Source organism: Ciconia boyciana, chromosome 3 (genome assembly GCF_034638445.1).
Source record: "Ciconia boyciana chromosome 3, ASM3463844v1, whole genome shotgun sequence".
Classification (NCBI taxonomy): Eukaryota; Metazoa; Chordata; class Aves; order Ciconiiformes; family Ciconiidae; genus Ciconia; species Ciconia boyciana.
In genome coordinates this window covers 105,306,426-105,326,667 of record NC_132936.1, presented here as the reverse complement: position 1 = coordinate 105,326,667, position 20,242 = coordinate 105,306,426, and the positions used below count along the sequence as shown (strand labels likewise).

Genomic DNA, 20,242 nt, shown 5'->3' with positions numbered 1-20,242 from the left:
TTCTTTTCCATTGTTTTACCAAGATGAGACACAGACCGTATACACGTGTTACAGGAATTGTAAAAATTTAATCTGATGTTCTTTTCAGGCTTTACCTGGTAAAGCCAGATATCATTTTAGGATTTTTATAAATATGTATATACAGGAATATTTCAGTCCTTTTTGTGTTAAGGGAACAGAAGTGAACATTAGAAGACTCAAAAAATAGCATGCATTTTAAAATCTTATGACGTTTCACCAAATCTGATAGTTTTATATACTATATAGATTTGCCCATATAATTCAATTGAAGGACTGAAGCCTTCTCTTATAAAATTAAATAATTTTAAAATTTTATTCTGTATTTTGCTTCTCACTTAGCCTTAGCATCAGAACTTGATTAATTAGTTTTGGTTTTTTTCTGCTCAGTTCTCTTTCTGATTCTCATGTATGCACAATTCCTTGATACTGGTATTCATGGAATAACAGGGGAAAGGTTATATGAAGACAAAGCAAAAGGCTTTTTTAAAACATTTGTTCCAATAATGTTACGTAAATATACAAATATCTATTTAAAAATGTAAAAGCTTTAATTGAGTTGACAGCATCCCTTCAAACAGATCTTACACTGACACCTGCAGTATTCTCAGTACTCTGGAAAATGTTGGGGCAAATGTTTGTACACTCTGATACTTTGTATAAAATACAAATACTTATTTCTTGAGAAGAGTTCTGTGGATGGGACTGTGAGCCTCAGTAAACGCCATTTATAAAATCCCTTCCTGGCAAGGCCATTTTGCCTGGATCACTCACAAGTTCAAAATCAGGTGATTTTTAATCAAACACACACTGGGGATTTAATGTTACAACGTTTTGATTTTGTGCACCGGTTTAGTCTGTGATTTTGAACACTTCTCATATATGTAAGAATGTATGTGCAGACAAATACATTTGCACAATGAGGAGCTATGATAAAGAACCATTCTCTTAGAAGTACTCTGTTATAATACCCTCATTTCCCTCTGCTTTCAGAAAATTTGCAGACAGATTTTTAATTCTGAACTAAAAATTAGTTTGCTGTATTTAGCCTCTGAGTAAACATTTGAAATTAGTATTAAGGACACATCAATTACATTCCTTAATAGTGGGAGTGGTGGGGCAGAAGAAAGTTTCGGATTAATTGTAGCACATTGTAGATGAAAATATTCTGTTACTAATGCTCAGTAACAGCTTCAGCTGTTACCATCATGACCAGAAATTACAGAACACTATTTGTAAAGGGTTTGTCTAATTAATTTATTTTTCTGTTGATTACTGAACACAATTTTGTGAGTAAATTATCTGTGTTTTTTACAGACTCTACCTTTATACTCGTCACTAGATACACTACTACCCAACTTTTTTTGAGGAAGAGACAAATACTTTCTTCCTGAGTGCTCCTTTCCCAGTGTTCATTAAGCTGCACGCATCGGAATGTTTTTACCTGCCACCTCCAGAAACCATAATACATGGAGAGAATGCATCTCCCTTCTTTATTTCCACCTTGCAACACAATGCTACAAGATAACACTAATAGGAAGCAATTCCAGCACACTGACATTTTACATTATTTTCTTTATTTTACTATGCTATGTCTTGATTTGATGCCCATCTAGCCACTTAATTTTGAAGTTTTAGTTTTGTTGTTGAACAATCATCACTTTAACCCACTGCAAGTAGTGAAACCAAAAAACTTAAATTTATTCTTCTGCATTAGCTCTGAGATTTTCAGGCAGGAGCAACACTGCACAGGAAGATGCTGTGACGTGGTATGTCAGTACCTTCCAGTTTGAACATATTAACCTAGATCACTGGTTTTTTTCTACCCAAGTAGCAGATAAATATTCCCCTTTTAAAATAAGCAGCTTCTCAGAGAAGTCAGAAAGGGAGTAGAAACTAGGAGTTTCAGAATTCCTCACAGTCATAAAATGTGGCCGTCTGTACTATGAACTCATATAAGCCACTGTTGAACTTTACTCTTGTAGCAGGTAGAATTTTAAGAAACAGAAAGTTACAGTACATGGATAGGAAGAGCAAAGTACAGAAAAGCCATGTCATTTGCCAAAGACACCTGAAACTAGTAATATAAGATCTTCTTTCATCTTGAAGTTAGAATTATCCTGTAATTGTATTGCAAGAGTACTCTGAGACCCCAAATGAAACCCTGTTGTGTAACTCCTATCTAATCCTGAAGAAAATTTGCAAACAAAACAACAATACAGAAGACAAAATGCTCATATTTTGGCTGCAAAAGTAAAGCCAAAATGTAAGAATATCTATCACATTTTCTAAGCCCACATTTTCATATAAAGTTGATGCTTAGGTTTAAAAGTAGCCCTTTTTTTTTTTTTAGCCTCAGGCTGGCGTGCACTCATTCAATTACTTCAGATTTTCTAGTTTCCAATACAGTCTTCTGTATAGGTAAAATTAATGAAGTATACTTAGACTATAAGTCATGATAAAATAGAATGCTCTTAAAAATGTGTTAGCCCCAACCAGAGGCTGAGACATGGTGTAAGGTTCTTGGGGTGCTTTTCCATTGTGCCACCTGGTCTAGATTTTGCAGTGCCATAAAATAGCATGCAGAAAAAAGAGGGAGTGAGTTCAGAATTCTGCCATACCTTTTGAGGAAACCTGAAGGATGAAGTGTGAAATTGATGAGGTTCCACAAATCACTATCTTACTCTTTAAAAGAATAAATAAAGCAGGGAAAAATTGCATAATGCTTCACCAACAAAAGTGTAGTTTTTAATTACTCAATACATAAATACGAGAAAGATTGCAGAGGTAGGTAGTATTGTTATGGGTGTGCTAAGAGAAAAGACAATGTCAAAGTGTTGTTTCCATGAATCACCTTGGAGAAGTCCAAAAATCTGTGAGAACACATATTTTAGCACTAAGGCCAATTTAGACTCAACTGGCAATATAAAGCCACCTTAACTGAAAAGGTAAGTCTCTCTTACTTTGCCAGATGAGTGCAATTTGGAAACTAAATTTTGCCCGTCTTACTCTTGTGCAGTTCAGCACAGACTGGCTGCTCCTTGAGGAAGATGAGAAAGATTTTGTCCCAAAGGAAAAAAAAAAGAGAGAAGAGGATAATAAAACAGAAAATAAAAAAACCCCAGACTTACGGAACATGTTTGTTAGGGTGAAGAACTTCTAATATTTCAGTGCATTGCACATCTGTTTTAAAGCTCTAGTATGATGAGAGCGATCCTTTAGTTTTCTCTGGTTCTGTTCCAGCAAAATGAAATCACTTCCTCTAGATAGAAATCCTAATTCTAAGCGAGCTATTTCTTGGTCCCAGTAGGACCGATATGATTTTCTGTAACTGTTTCAACTCACACTGTTAAGAACTTTCCCCTGACTTCTGGATCTCAGATTAATTCCAGAATCCCACATCATCCAAGTCACTAACTGAAATATTGTGAAACTGCACATTATTGTATCTGAAAAAGGTATTGAGATCTTGATTCATGCTACTGGTACTTCACAGTCCGATTATTATAATGCATTTCATTTCGATCTTCCCATCTCTCTTGAGAGTCGCCAGCAAATGGTCCAGAACTTCAGTTAGACTTCTTTTCTATTAGAGTTGTCACTAGCATAGCTCTTGAATTCTCTGTAAGCTTTGGTGATGTGATCTAGAATAAAGGCCTGCTTTTGACCTTCAGGCATTGGTGTGACCTTGCTTAAACTTCCTTTTTGACCTTTCTGTCTCCTGGTGTTCCATGCCCTCTCCTTGGATCATCAGCCAAGCTGACTTTCCCAGTCTGCGCTTGTCACCTTAAAGTAATGGTTACAAGTGTATTGATGCAGTAATGACTTTACAGCCCAGCAAGCTCCACTTCATTAAACTGGTTGTAATTTGAACTCTGAAACAAGATAGCATCTTGTGTAACTATATTTAAATAAATTAAGGTAAGAACTGTGGTATTTAGTTAGTGATAGATTGCCTTTATTCTTATACCTTGTCCCAGGACGTCATATGTATAATTAAAAAAATAGGGCATATACTATTATATCATATAGTTATGATATATAAGCACATCGACATGAAATTTAATGGCGCAATTAGCAACAGTATTTTCTGTGTTATTCATAAAAGCTTTTGCAGTATTTTACACTGCTTCCTAGTTATTAGTATATTAGTAATCCAGGTGATGTGGAGAGAAGTATTATGTGGTGGTAACTGTTTCATTTCAGAAACATCAGGGCTTTATATATTCACAGTCTTAGTTCTGCATCACTTTTCCTTCACAATTTACAAATACGCACATTTTGCTGCAACATGGGCTCTTCCTCACTTTGGAAAAGCGGATGTTTGGTAGCCTGTATTTAGTGGCCTAATTTCAGTCTCTTTAAAATCAGCATGAGTCTAGCATAATTCTAATGAAGTTCTGGTAGTATAACACTCAGAAAAGATCAAATTTAGGCACTAGGAACTGAGTGCATGGAATGTATCTCTTCTGGAAAAGAAATAGGGGGGTTTTTTGTAAGTTCGTATGTGAAATGTAAAAGGTATTATTTTGTAATATTTGAGAGCTAATAATGGGTATTGCATGTTTAATGCAACAAAGTAGCTGTCCTGGTGGGGCTTTTTTTCTTTTTTTTTCCCTTTCTTTCTTTCTGCACATTCACCTCTTCTTGAACAGAAATAAAAGGTTCAAGGTTTGTCAGCATCAGTTTATAGATAGCTGTTTAAAAATAATGTGATATTGGGTATTGTAAGGCTAGGGCTGTCTTGCCAGTCTCATTTATTTTCATTCACCTTTTGTCAGAATTGCAGACAGAAGACATTCAATTAAAACTTGTCACCTGTTGTGTGGCCTAATTTGTATATGTGAGTGTCACAGATTAGGATATTTAGCTTCATATGGAACCATTGAAAAATGTAAAGCAACAGTAGTACTCTTAAACATTTGATGCCACAATCTCTTCATGTGAACATCTTTGTTTATGGACCATTCTTCAATGGAAATCACTTGTGCTAAGAAATAATAGAATTTATTTACACAAAATCTCATTTGCATGGGAAAACTAAGTGGATTTTATGCATGTTCTTTTATGTTTTAATGCATAAATGACAATGCACAAAAATTCAGCATGTAGATGATTAGTTCATGCAAAGTTAATGTTCCTTTCAAGAGAGGTTGAGTACTGAGCTGTGTAAGTAACGCATTTATCAGTTCTTTTGTCAAACTGAAAAAAAAACCCCAAACCTCTAGGCTTTAACCAAAGAGATTTTTTTTTCAGTTCCTTTGCCAAAATCCAGCATTCTCATGCCCTCCTCCCAGGACAAAAATGGATTTTCCAAAATGTTGCTTACATTTGGTTGCCTAGAAACATTTTTAATTATTAAACATAAGCCAAATCTGAAATGAAACATTGGTTTGAAACACTTGTTTTACAAAAGCAATATTTTTCTGGTTTGATTTTTCAACCTGGAAAAATTTACTAAGTATTTTAATTGGGCCAATACTATTTTTTTTTTTAAATAATAAACTGTTTGTTGCAAATCTTTGTCAGAGGAACAGATAAATTAAGCAACTTATTCATAGTCACAGAGCAAGTTGGATATTAAAGTAATAAACACTGTTTTGTCTTTCAGTCCATTATATGGGCAGGTTCATAAACTAAATTGTTTTATAGGCATCTCTTGGGGACAGCCAATTTTATCCCATATTAACAAATACTTTTTGGTACTGACTGAATGTAAAGTAGGAGGATGATTTTTAGACTTCCTATGCTACACTAAATAATGTGTTTAATAGTGCAGATAGCTATCAGAAGACAAAACACTAAAGCCTTCCCCTGCTAATTGTTAATTCAGCTGTAGACCAGGAAAGCTTTAATGTGAGTCATAGCTTTTATCTTCTTTGATGACTTAGGACTCTGTTTTCAAAATATTACCTGCCTAATGGACACATATTTTACATTTCTAGCTGAATTTTTACCTGCACGTGGTATTATCCAAATACTGTATAAACTGATTTCAGAAGCTCTCTGGCATCCTTATAATTCAGCACATAAAACAAATATGCAGATCCAGAAGAAAAGATAGCTCATATTATCCTTTTTCTTCATGCTGTGTTACTTCCTGCATGATTCTACTATATTGAGAGAGATCTTTTGTGGTTTAAAGTGCAAATATTTTTTCCACTACAAATCTTTCAGACTCTAGGATTAATGCACTGGCCTCAGGCTTCTCTAATCCCAAACTATAGAGGTTACTGAATTGTCTTAAGAGTAACTAGATGACCATGCATTCTTATCTCTAAATACATTCTGTCTGTGTTCGTGGTGGAAAAATCAACTGGTTTTCCTGTTCTATGTGAATAAATGCAAAACCCAGAGTTTATAATATTCACCCAAGCTTAGCCAGTAATCTTACAAATAAGCACAGTATGTTCAAGTGAACTGGAACACTCTATCAAGATGTTGTCCCAGAGGAGAACCACATCAGAACCTGCCATTAAAATTCCTTTTACTCTTTCTAGTTTTGCTGTTAATCTGTTTTTTTGCCTCTGCTACTGATGTTCCTCTAAAGCTCAGCAAGATGAAGTTATGCGGGTATCCATTCTCACTGGTCTCGCTGTAAAATTTAGGACAATGCTGGGAATCTTACGGACATCTCTATAAAATGGGTCGTTACTCAGTTACGTGTATCAAAAAATGAGATAGGAATATATTTCGTACATACTGAGTGCTGTGTTAGAGGTGGAGCTTGCCAGAACGGTGTCAGTGTAGAACATATCTGCTTGCCATAAATCTCTCGTGTAGGGAGGACGGAAGGGGGGCAGAATTTGAAATTTCTGTAGGAAGTCAAAATTGCGGGTTTGATTCTGACCTCAAACCTGTTCTTTACTGATGTACTGGAAGGTGGAGAAGGAGTTTTGATTTATTCAGATATTAGTTCATATTTAAGTGAATTAGATTTATTTTTTCCAAAATAAAAAGCTATCCCTGACTATAAGGAGTAAGCAATTTCTTACAGGCAGTCCTGGTGGGTCTTGATTTGAAGGACTGGGCAAATGCCTTCAAAGTTAGCCTGAGGATTTCCTGTGGGTATAGAGCTTCGTGGAAACGACAAGAATGTTTATGGGACAAGTGGACAAATGAAACTGGAGACTTGTAGCCAAGGTAAGAAGGAGGGTATGGAAAAGAAGAAGAAGAGAGGTAGATTATAAAGGAGTAAATAGTATACTTTGGATATGGCTTGGATCTGTATGGAAAAATAGATGACATAGTTAAATAGGATTACCATCCTCAGGACCTGAATTGCAAAAAGAATTATATATTGGGGTAAGGACAATATTTTTTATTATATAGCACCAGTCACAGTGGGTAGCTGTTCCACACGAGGGCTTCAAGGCAGTGTGAGAAAACGACTACAGAATAGGAATAATAATTTGAGACTGTTGGTGAGGGAGGAACAGCTGAGGAAATACAGAGAAAATGGAGAGTTCAGGTTTGCCTGTGTTAAGTTTGTTTGGATTGAAGTACCTTGTGGGTAGCTCATTGTGTACATCAGCCCTAGTCTTCAGTTATTTCTGTGCAAGGCTTATGTGGACACTTTCACTTTAGAGTAAATGCCTAATCTAATTTTGTTGTGTGTTTGTAAGCATTTGATAGCAATCATGCAAAGATTGTGCGAGGAACCAGGAGGTGAACCTTTTTGTAGAAGCTTGTGTAGTAACTATGAGACCATTTTTTCTCCTTAAGGCCAGCTGGAGAAATTTTTATGTTGTATTAGTATGTGTAATTGTCTTCTTTTAAAAAAATAGCAGTTGCATTGATTTACATAGTTTCCATCTTTCCATATATTACAGTTCTAGTCTAATCCTTATCTTCTGAGCTTTGTAAATCATGTCAAAATGTGTGACTACCCATCACTCCTGAACAGATGAGTTCATGAGTTGTGCCTGTCCTGAGATGTAAAGTGAATGTGTTGCACTTGACCGTTGAAAGTAGCTGGTATCATAACTGGTAGCAGGCCTGTTCTTTCTCTTTGTACCCCATGGTCATCCCTCTTTTTCTCATTTGGGCTTTTGTTTTTGTTTTTCTGTTGAAGAATTTTTAAATGAAACTCAGTGTAGGGGAATGCAGAGAATCAACTTGCCTGTCTTCAGTGGAGCTTTGTTCAGTGACATTAATGGATGTTTTGACCCTAAAAAACTGTAATGATAATACGTACAGTGCAATTCGTTCAGAGCTGTGCCATGAGTTTATATAGGTGGGGTGGATATCTTTTCACTTTATGGTTGAGGACTGATAGGGTGAGTGGACGGAGTTGCTGAAGACTCTGGCAAGCCACGTGCACAGCAGAGCTAAAACAGCCTACTTAACTTCTCCCTGTACACTAGCTAGATGCCACAATACCCTCTTTAATAGTCTGAGTACAGAGTATGTGTTGAATTATAGCAATTACCTCTGTGATCAAGATGTTAAGCCCCTCGTCCCCATGAAGGTCTTTGTGGATAAAATTGTTTTTCTTTCTTCCCTTTGGTTTTCTAACAAAGAAGGCTGTTACTGTCTTGAGAGCAGATAAATATATCTTTATGTAATGAATTCTCTCATGCGAACTATAGGAGTTACAGGGGGAAATATATGCATATACACAGGAATCTCTGGATTTCAGTTTGCTACCTCCCAAACTCCAACAAGTTTTTATGGAATATCAGATGGGTACACTTCCTTAAGTGGTGTCTTGCATTGTGTTTACTTCTATAAAGTCTCTTGGGAAGTAAAATACCACTAAGCGTGTGTTAGATTATCAGAAATTGATTCAAAGGTAGCTACTTCATAATGGTACTATGAGCAAGGAAAGCTTAGGAGCTAAAATGATGGTAAACTCTGTATCAGTTTTAATGAAAGTGTTATAAAACTCTAATTTATATTCTGTTGATATTATGTTATCAAAAATGTTTTCACATTAGAATTGGAATTAGTTATATTATAGATTTAGGTAATTTTAAAATGTGCAATGCCATTACTCCCCAGTTACTTAGAATTATAATGTTTTCTTTTTTAAAAAAGAAAGTTGCTATATTTATAGGCATAGCTATGTATAATAGGTGAGTACATGGACCTATGTATAATTTTGCTATTGTGACATTCATCTGTATTTCCTTCCATTGAGCGTGTGAATGGCTTGAATATGTATCTTGGCAAATGCAAAGGAGGTAAAAAAATTCTTCACCTTGGTAGATTTATATTAGTTTAATTTAAGCTTCAGTTCCATTACTTTTTGATTAAACATACTTCTGTCTGATGCTATCCATCTTTTATCACTATGAAATCTGCTCCTAAGCAGAAAGAATGATGGCATCTGAATTATGCAGAAATCATTTTCTATCTATTTTTCTTCAAATGCTGGGCAGTCTTTTTCATAATCCCACCAATATCGTGTGTGGCTTGTTCTAATCCTCCTCCTATTTCTGAATATTCAACTGTCAAACCTTGGTCTTTTGCTATTTGTTTTTATGGCAGTGTATTGTCCTGGATGCCATTTGCTTCAGGTGTAGCTCAAACTCCCGATTCAAGGGTGGAGAACACTGAGTTACCATTAGCTCTGAAAAGCTTTTGAGTGTCAATTTTTAAAGTGGTCTTGTAGTTCATGCATTTCTACGTATAACTTTAAAAACAAACCAAAATAACCACGCTTTGTTGATTGAATCACCATGAATTTTATCAAATAGCTTAGACCACAAATCAGTCACAAGTTTGGTAGTGATATAGGTAAATACCATAAATAAGATTTAATTCATAATTAGACACTGACCTGTTCAGGTATGTGGTTAATTAGTTTTATTATTTATATAAAGTGATTCACAAAAGTATAATTGGTAATGTAAGGTAAGAAATGTACTTCTTGAGTTTGGGGGAGTGAAATACACAGTCTTCTGCAGTAAACTGAATGGAATTTCACTACTATATACAGGTGATCATTACCCACTTTCCTGGTGAGCAAAAAGTATTGAGCACTGTTGCGTACAATTCACTGCATTATAGTTACAGACATTGGATGTGACCTTAAGCCAAATATCTCCTGTGTTACTAACCTTTATGGATATCAACAGTCTATCTGGGTGAATGAGAAGCCCATGCATGCAAAGCCTTCCCTGCCAATAGAAGAGTACAGACTTGGATCTGTAAACTGCCGTCTTCCTTGGTTCAGCTAGTGAGTGTTCTGGTGTTTCATGCCAGCTTGGAGAGTAGAACAGGAAAAGAAAAAAAGCGAGAAATATGAAAGAAGAAACAAAACCAAAATGACAAGAGTTGGCCTTGCATTTCTGGCTATTTAGCAAAATGGCTTTTCTTCACCAAAACCCAGTCAATCCTCTTTGGATGAAAGAGGACTGACAGATGTTTTCTGGTAATGAAACTGTGCTACCAGTGCAGGTTCATGGGCAGCACGTAAACTCTGTGCTATAATCTTCTTGATGTGCACATAAACTGTAACTTCTTTGGCGGTGGCTTCTCTGCAGTCCAGAAGCCAGTTCTGGAGGTATTTCCTGCGAGAGAGAGAACAGGGAGATGAGAAGTAGTAAAGCAGGGCACAATAATGGCAATAGAAAAGATAAATAGAGGGAGGAGAGCTAAAACAGACAATGAAAAGAAAAGTGAGAAAGTGAGCTGCACTTTATTACATCGCTCACAGGGATAATTGATACGTAATGTGTCCTTGCATTCTTGTCTAGTTAAATCCATGTCATCAGGGACAAATTTTGCACTTGGTATTACTTGTCCTGTTGCCCTGCATATGTGCCGAGTTTTTCAACTTCAGTGTTATGTTACTCCTTGGTTATACTGACATTCGTCCTGGTTGTCTGGAAATCTGCCTGGGTGACTCAGAAGGAAATAAAAATACGTCATTGTTTTATAGGACCTACCATCTTTTTTTCCCTGCTCCTTTTTTCATTTTGTCTATGAGAGCAGCTGTAGCTTGTTTCAGGAAAGTAAATTCCTATATATCTGTACAAAACAGGTAGCAGAATATTTTATTGAAGCAATGAACAATTTGGAGGTAGAACACAAATGTTAATTCATCATTGATGACATCTAAATGAACACCCATACAATTTCTTTCAAACCCTCATGAACCATTTCAGGTCTTTAAGCCACGTATATGTTCTTATTTTACTAAGGATACTTACTTTGTATCCTCTGGCCATGTTAATCCATGTTAATGAAAAGCATTGGTTTTGACTATCTAAACTGTATACAGCATCCATTGTTTTTAAAGTTCTAATTCTCTGTACTTCTCGAGTCACAATGTTAGCCTTGTATATCCATGGTGTTTATTACAGCTTTGAACTTCTGCTTCTGGCAAAGACGACTTAAGATCAGACTGTTTAAAATGGAAACTAAACTTGTTAGCTGTTTTTAATAATATATAAAAATAAATTGTTTTAAACGAACAGGAAATGATGTTGTATATTTAGTCCTGCATGTGTGAAAATCTAAACAGCTTGCAAATACTTGCAGTGCTGCTTTCCCTTGCTTTCTAAAATTAATCTTGTGAAATAAACATGCATTTTAAATAAATATTGGACGGCAGGAATAGAAGATTGTTACCTGAGAGGCATCCTCATAATGTATTTAATTACATATTTGCTTATTTTTCCCGATGTAGGTGTCCGCCTAGACAGAGTACGTGGAGGTCGCCAGAAGTACAAGCGCAGAATAGATGCAGAGAATAGCCCATACCTGAACCCTCAGCTAGTTCAGCCAGCAAAAAAGCCATGTGAGTACACCAGATATATAAAATTTCTCTTTGAATACAAGGTATTGACTCCTAGCCCCTTTTGCCAAGCTCCTTCTGACTGCAACAAGGGTTTGGTCAGAAGATACTACCATGAACACTGTATCCATTTAGCTGTTAACATATTTTGTTTTAAATATGCTCATCTTTCTCAAGTCGAGTTGAACAAAGAATATTTTTACAGGTGGAAGTGTATAAAAGCATGGTTTATGCAGTGCAAATTTTTCATTTACAGGTTATCTTTATTTTCAGTGGTACATAAAATGGTTCATACTGTGATCATTAGTTCATTGAAGCTGCTAGTTTCAGATTCCACAAGAAAGTGATTTTTGTAGTTTTCGCTAACTAAATGAGTTTGACTGCTCAAGCTCCCAATGAAAATACATTAAGAGCCTCATTAATTTATACGTATAGATTAATACACTACCTAGCATTAGATTAAAACAGCAATATGCCACGCTAATAACAAGCATAGATTGGTAGTTTGGGCTCTAGTACCCTTATGGATTTTTTTGCTTTGTTTTGTTATGTTTTAATAATGTCCTTGATTGTATCTCTCCAGGCTGAAATTAAGAGAGAGAGAGAGAGAGCTGATCATCTCATTGCTAAAATACAAGTTCCATCCTCTTTGCGATTAACTAAAAATAGTTAGGGGTTTTGCTTTGCAGCTTATATAAACTCAAGCAGTGACTGTACTAATTCCATGAAGTAAATTTAATAGCATTATAGCTGTAGTGCAAGAGGCTAGTGTATTACCCTGCAAAGGCACACACGCTGTATCAAGTGTTGTAAACTCTTCTGAATTCAAATGAGAATACACATGTCCAGTTGCTCCTGCTGAGAAGGTTAATTTGCTCTTAAAATAGATAAATAAGCCAGAGAAATAAGGAGGGCAAACTCCTCCTTGTCTCCTATTTGCCTCTGCCCCTGTGCCCCTGACAACACACATGTCAGTTTTAGACTCTTGAAAATACCTGGCTCTATGGAAAATGGAATTTTTTTCCATTCGTGTTCCCCAGTAGGGGACAGTGCTGTGTACAATACGTTTGAGCATATGGGGATCCAGAGAGCAAATAAACAGTCTTTGAACTGTAAGTGAAAGGGCATTTTAGCTGTGTCAAAGAAAAAACAGCCAGTTTTACATAAAATTAAGGCTTAAGTGAACATATGGCATAGTTTCCTTTTGCCTTTCCAAAAAACATTATGCTGATTATATTCCTTCAATTGTCCAATCTGGCATCTTCTACTCAGCCTCCATAAGCTGTCCCACCATTCTGTAAATACAATCTAGGGCTGCACTAAGCAGATTTTGCACATTATAATAAAAACTTTCTGATAATACAATAAAATTTAATAAACTCTAATGCTTAATTTCATTAGAGGTTTAGTTTTCCTGGTTGCACAGATTGTCAGTTTTTCATTTACTTGATATTGTCATTGAGTACAAATGTTGATAGCCTAGCATACCAAAAAAGCCAAGACCAAACAGCCAAAAAAAAAAAATCCAACCCCAAGCCCTTTAATATGAACAGAGGTTAACGCTGTTTTACTGAAACACAAGAATCTGTGTAAACCCAAGATTACTGCAAAGTAGTGCATTACGTTACCTTTGAGACAATAACTGCACCAATTTCTGTAAGCTCCATTTGTCTGACGTAAACTAACCTCCTTATAAATCATTACTCATTATCTAAGTGCCTCCCTTCATTTTCCTTAGCTCGTCCAATTACAAACATTTTTGTAACAAACATTTATAAAACTTAATTTTCAAATCCTGTCAGATAAGTGTCAAGACTTGAAACAGTTGAATCGGTTTTGTGTGGAAGTAGCCTGGGAGATTTTCTGGACCCTGACTGATAGTTTGTGCATAACAAAGGCACAGGAATGAAAATTGGGTTCTATTGATTCTAATTAGGGAAACATTAAATAAGATTTACCTAGAAACAGTGCTCATGGCTATTCAATTTCCTGAGTGATGGAGCTTTCTGAGTAGATTCAAAATTTTCCTATGGTCTACACTAATGCATGCTCCAATATAGATAGCTTTTCCCCCCTATAGGGTAAGAACAGGTGTTTGGAGGATCTTTCCTACACCTACTTCTGGTCTCTATTGTATTTTCCAGCTTCACCATGGAATCTAATGGCCTGCCTGTAGATATTGTTGATTGCAAAAATAAAAAGAATATGGGATTTTGTGAATCCTCAGTCAAAGTATGCAATATTTCTGAATCTACAAAAAGCCATTGGTGAGGAACCTAATAAAAAAATGAAGGAGGTTTTTTGGCATTTCTTCTGTTTGCAGGGAAAAAAACCCAGAACTTGGGGATGTGAGTGCTTTTTCATTCATTTATCACTGGTTAAAAAACCACAAAGTTGAAGACCTCAGCTACATGTGTTTTGATATTAAGAAACACTAATTTCTTTATCCTACTTTTCAATACATGTAAAAGTACTGGAATTTGGGAAGAAGCAATGTTATCTTTTCTCACTTAAAAAGATGATGTTTTGTGTGTGAAATTAAACAGGATATGAAAAGACTGTTTAAAAAATAAAAAAAAATATGTGCAAAGGCTGTTTGCCAATATAAGGTAAAACTACCATCTGTCATCTTTAAATAAGAATAGAATTCCTCATTAATCAGTTTGATAATCAGTAGAATATTGAGATCAAGAATTACTCAGTTGGCACGGTTCCTGTAGTTCATATAAAGCATGAATATATCCCCTTGTAATAAAACATGCTTGATGTGATGGTTTCCAGTTGGCTCTTGCACTTATTTTATGAAGGGCTAACATATATCACAACTTCTGACACACAAATTTGGAATAAGGCAAAAATTGTAGAGACAGTAGATCAGAATCGAGGAGTCTGTGTCACAAAAGAGCAGTAAAGTATCAGAAATCTGAATCAAGTGAGTATTTTATGGAAATCTGTCGTGGTCTGGTAGGGAGCTTCTCTGACACTCCTGGGCCAGTCACATCCCTGTCAGCTTCCATTGCAGCTCCCCCACAGGAGGACATTATTGTGGTCCATCCTGTGACTTACATGCGGAAGGGGAAAACGATACGAATTCTGTCAGCTTTCTCTGCTGTCAGAAAATACTTTGCACCTTCTCACAGTGGAATCCCATTTATATCAAGCCCCATGACTCTTTATCCTAAGGAAGGGAACGGATTAGTGTAAATTCACTAGAGGGTGATATTTGGGCTTTAAATTCTGGTGGTGCCTTTGAGGTCACAAGATGTACCTACCATGAAAGGTACATGTATCGGGAAGTATAGTAATGTGTCCTGTATTAGAAGTCTTAATGAATTAGTCCTTTTCCCATTTTTCAGTTCTGCCTTCTTAGAGTAACAAATCAGGCTCCTGTATAGAGATAAGATATTTCCATTGTGCCTCCACGTGGATATAATGCTCATTTTATGTTTATCCTACTTATAGAATAGCAACACTGTATTGTAAATCTTCCAGGCTCTTTTACTCTTTTTTTTTTTTCCTTCCCTTTTCCTTACTTAAATGATTATTCCAAATAGATTTCACAATACATCTGGATGAAAAAATAAATATCAAACACATGAATGAAAATGCTATACAGATAAAAGTAACCAGTGCGTGAATATGGTAAAGTATCATTCTTTGCACAAAACCAGTTTTCTGAGGTAGGGTCTGCATCTATTGATACTTTCCTTAGTTTTACGCTCTTTATTCTCATTGATTGTAATAGCTATTCCTGACTGGATCTTTTGTACTTAAAGAAGCTCATTTTATACATGATTCTAAATTTGTGTGTTTCACTGAAAAGCAAATATAGGACAACACCCTGCTTTTCTCACAGCATAGGCCCCAGGGAGTACAGATTCATTCTTAACATGTTAACAGGCAGGATACTCATAATGTAAGATAAATGGGATAAATGAGCACTGAGAAAGTCCTGAGACCATTTCTGCGGCAACAGTTTTACAGTGACATCTAAAACAAAAAAGCAGGGGTAGTTGGAATCGCTGACAGAAGTTACAGACTTCAGTGACTGACTAACTGCTTGTGGTATTCACTCTCTCAAAAAATATACCTGGCTTTGGGGAGGGGGAGGGTTGCAGGTAATTAGAGGAAGGCAAGACTTTTCTATTTGCACAGTCCAAAATACATTATAATGCATGAATATTTTTCTACAAAGTTTGTATTCCGATATTAGGAGGTGATAATGTATTTCTACATTCCATTAAATTTACTTTCTTAAGAACATACATGCCTAGCTTGATAAACATTGTTAATGGATCAGATTTGTTTGTGCTGTAACTGCTTGTAGAAGCCAGTGAAGTTACAATAAGGTTTAATTAGGTCCAGTATCTTAAGACAAATGCTTGTGCACTTTGAAATACGAGCCATCTGTCTGAAAAGTAGAATGATGCTACTGGTGATCTTGTGCTGTTCTGGACCATTTTTACAGATAACAAGATTGTCTCCCATTTGCTGGTGGCTGAACCAGAGAAGATCTATGCTATGCCTGACCCCACTGTTCCAGACAGTGACATCAAAGCGCTTACCACTCTTTGTGACCTGGCAGACAGAGAACTGGTGGTGATCATTGGATGGGCTAAGCATATTCCAGGTACATACAGGATTTATTGCAAATAGACGACATACAGAAATCATTGCATGGCTTATTCTGTTCTGGTAAAAAATATGATTTGTTCTCTCACTACAATGCATGAAGTTTTCTTAAGACTCCAGATTATTCACATAGGACATAGATGATAATATATCTTACCTTGGAAATAGTATTATTGTTGCTATGAGTGGTACTATGTTAATAAGTTTTACATGCTGCTCAGGGAATGAATTTTTTTCATGTATTACTTTCATTAAGATCAACTTGCCTTGCTATCCAGAGCATTAGCCTGGTATGAAGGGTAGTGTAAGTGCTCTCCTCTGTACTCATCTGATTCAGCGGTAGTTGAATGTAAGTCTGGTTCCTCTATTCCATAACGGCAGCAGTATCTTATACTGACCACAGGAGGTGCAAAAATTCAGTTACATTTTGGCATGGAGCAGAGAAATTGTTCTCTTCATTGAATGAACTAGTGTGAGAACTGAATTGTACCAGCAGTTCAGCAGACACAACCGAATTGTACCAAAAGGTCTCTTCTTATAGCTTAGTAGTTCCTTGGTCTGCATGAAGTGGACTGCAGTCTACATCATGGAAATGTGTTGATATTATGAAACCCTACTGACATTCTAGTTAGCAAGAAAAGTGGGGGTCATCAAAAGCAGTTTCTCAGAAGATTAGCGATTTCTTCAGATAACATTTCAGGTATATTTTATCTCCCCCGCTCCCCCCCCCGTTGCTGAGGTATTTGTGCTTGCTCTGTGGGCTAACAGACAAGCTTATAGAGAGTCTCCAGAGTGCTCAGTCTATCACCTTTCAGAAATGGTAAAGTCACACAAAAAAGCTTGGCTTTTTTTCTTGTTTCTTAAGGTATTTTTCTAGTCCAGCAGATGAGTGAGCAAGTTGGTGTGTTTTCACCAGCTCATTAGTTTTCTAATTTTGATAGTGGAGCCTTATTGAACATAAGAATGGATAACCTTTAATTCCTCTGAGTAATATATCATCCTGATTTTAGATGTGATTTTGGGATACCTTAATAAAAGCATAAATAATCCAGTCGGTTGTTTGCTTATCAAAGTTAAATGAATTTTATTTCTAGTATCAAAAGAAATGGCAAAGAAATAGAAAGAAATAGTCTTGCTGGGTTTTTTTCCTTGTGCTAACCAGCACAAGGCCTCAGTTCTGGTAGGTGCTTCTGGGTCATCTTTGATAAATACAAACACTAACAAAGAATAATAATAACATACTTTGTACATTTATGGGATGTTATTTTACTTTAGATAAGCGACAACAACCTACAGACTCTAAAATAGTCAGTATGCAACACAGTTGAAATGTAGTCATTCTCTGTGCCACAAATGGTGTATAAACAAGCTTTTGTATCACAAGCAATGTTTTTCTGGTACAGTTAACTTATTTCTGTCTCCTTAAACTAGTTTGTCTTTATGCTTTGAATGCTACAGTAATTTCTTTAATCAAATTGATGGAAGTCCCTTTCCCAGCCCACACTGAAACCAATTTATTGGTCATGATACGCCAGCTATGTTGCTAACAGTCGTAACGAACTGTCAGGCAATATCGCAGTGAAGCTAATTTGAAGTCATTAGGTGTGCAGCGTTCAGGCAACAATTTGTTACAGTGGTTGGGAACACAGCTGACATTTCTGAATGGCTTTGTTCAGAGCAGTTCTAGATGAGCCCAAGCAAATTGTAAACTAATTTAAACATCACTCTATATTATACTAGCTACTTTGTCTTACACTGGTTGCTAATAAAGCACCCCAAATTAAGTCAAAATGAGTTAAATAAGTGAGTTTGAGTTTCATCTTTGGAAGATACCTAGATCACCTTAACCAAAATAGAGTGACTCTCAGAGAAGTCAGCTATGCTCTATAGTAGTTGCAGGGGAACTTTCGTCAGTTTGATTTGTGAATATGTTGTGTAGCTTTGATTTGGCTGGAGGGGTAGGACCAGCAGAGGGATGAGACTGAGCAGCCTTTAAAATGATGGCTTTGGTTAGCATGGAAAAAGTATTGGATGCTGTAAATTGACCTTGAAAATGTAAAGTCTGCGATCTGAACCAGTTGAGGAACATCTCTGCCATGAGGCAGCCTTTTATTACAAGGTAAACTCAAAACCACACCTGCCATGGTAAAGCCACACTAGCTAAGTTTACTCACCTGACTCCATTTAGGAATGAGAAGAAAAAAAAAAGGAAATAAAAATAATCTTTCTATAAGCCTTCTGGTAACAGAGGGCAGTGATAAAATCTGTGCTTGTTGTCTGGCATTTGATCACAAAAATCAAAATGCAAAAGGGCTTGACGTGCTAAAGGGCAAATGTGATGAGCTTTTGTAGCTTGGCTTTGAATGATGGAGCACTGCTGAACTTGGACTGCCTATGCTCAGCTAATGTCTGGCACAAAACAACTTGTAGAAGAGCCTGGATTGGTGCTAGCTGCCTGTTTTCTGACCTAACAAATGTTACTGTAGGCAGAAACATAACAGAATTGGAAAACGGATGAGTTAGAAAAAGAGTGCAAATTGCATGGAAGTTTGCTGTAGCTTAGCGGACTAAGTAAATCCTTGGTGTAAATCTCTTGGAATCGATTAATTATACCAGTAGTGAATTTGTGCCTAGCACAGCAAAGCAGCAATCAGCAAATCTTTCTTTACTATAGTGATTTCTTAAGGTTCAGTATAATTAAAGGCCCTTATATATCAGGTGCTTAATAACTAATAAAGATCTCGCTGTAAAGCATTGTAATTCAAAGTAAAATTTATCTTTGTGGAAGAAACCAAAATAATGTTTTTGCTATTCTAACAGAAAGTCTTTTAATTAGATTATCTATAAAAAGGTAACAATGCAATATGCATTCTGCCCTAGCCAACTGTTTCCCATTGCAGTCATGGACTAAAAAATATTTTCAAATTACACAAAGTTCAAATGCTTTCATAAAATCATTAGTATTTTTGTGCTATTGGAAACATTTCAATAGTTGCTTTTATTGAACAAAAAGTCTATGGCATCTACAAAAGGAAATATTGAAAGAAAAATATATATGGAAAGCCTTTATCAGTAAATAGTCTCCTTGCATTTATAAATCAAATAAATGGAAAGTGTGTTGTTATGAAACATGACCATGTCTTATCTGAAGAAGAAAAAGATCACAATGGCATTAGGAAATGCTTGACTTTAGTTAGAGGAGCGTAAGGGCACAAGAACAGATGATGGTGCCCTAATAGCCCTTTTTAAGAATGACAGGGCCCCGCCATTAGCATCCTTTTATATCCTTGGAAATTGCTCATGCCTCGCTTTTCTGGTTCCTATCTGCCTGACTCTTTTTTATTTCTCTTTCAATTTCATCCGCGCTCGGATAAGCGCATGCTAACACAATATGATTGAGCTGTAAAATGGAACGCTGTCGCCTCTAATCTCTTTTATGTAGATATGGAGGTACTTCCACACTCCACTTCATTCTCTCTCCATTGTTGGCCTTTTTAGAATGTGTTGCCGAGTAATGGAGGCTCAGTCAAATATTAGAGCTAGGTTTCACAGGGTGTGATAAGAAGATTATCAGCCCAGCAGTCAGATCTATTGTTGTTCTTTGTGTCAGATTAAAATATTCCGATGAACTGTAACTTCGTTAGTAAAATACTGAAGGTGCTTAGGGAGAGGCCGATGCTGCTTTGTCTCCTGCCTGATGAGACAAAACCCCTATTAACTGACCTAAATAAGTTGTAAATATATTTATGAAACCTCTTCAAGACTTTTCTTTATTTTATTTTATTTTATTTTAAATCAGAGAGCCATGCTTAATTCAATATTTACTGGTGGTTCAGGTTCCTACCC

The 20,242-nt window shown here is 36.2% G+C and overlaps 1 protein-coding gene across 14 annotated transcripts in view; it reads left to right on the top strand.

The window, feature by feature from the left end:
• Positions 1-20,242, top strand: part of ESRRG (estrogen related receptor gamma) — a 392,081-nt gene that overhangs the window by 326,604 nt on the left and 45,235 nt on the right. For all 14 annotated transcript variants that reach the window (XM_072856952.1, XM_072856949.1, XM_072856950.1 and 11 more), the window contains 2 exons: positions 11,657-11,767; positions 16,233-16,394. In XM_072856952.1, the coding sequence (XP_072713053.1) occupies positions 11,657-11,767; positions 16,233-16,394 (273 nt within the window). The remainder of the gene's footprint in view (positions 1-11,656; positions 11,768-16,232; positions 16,395-20,242) is intronic.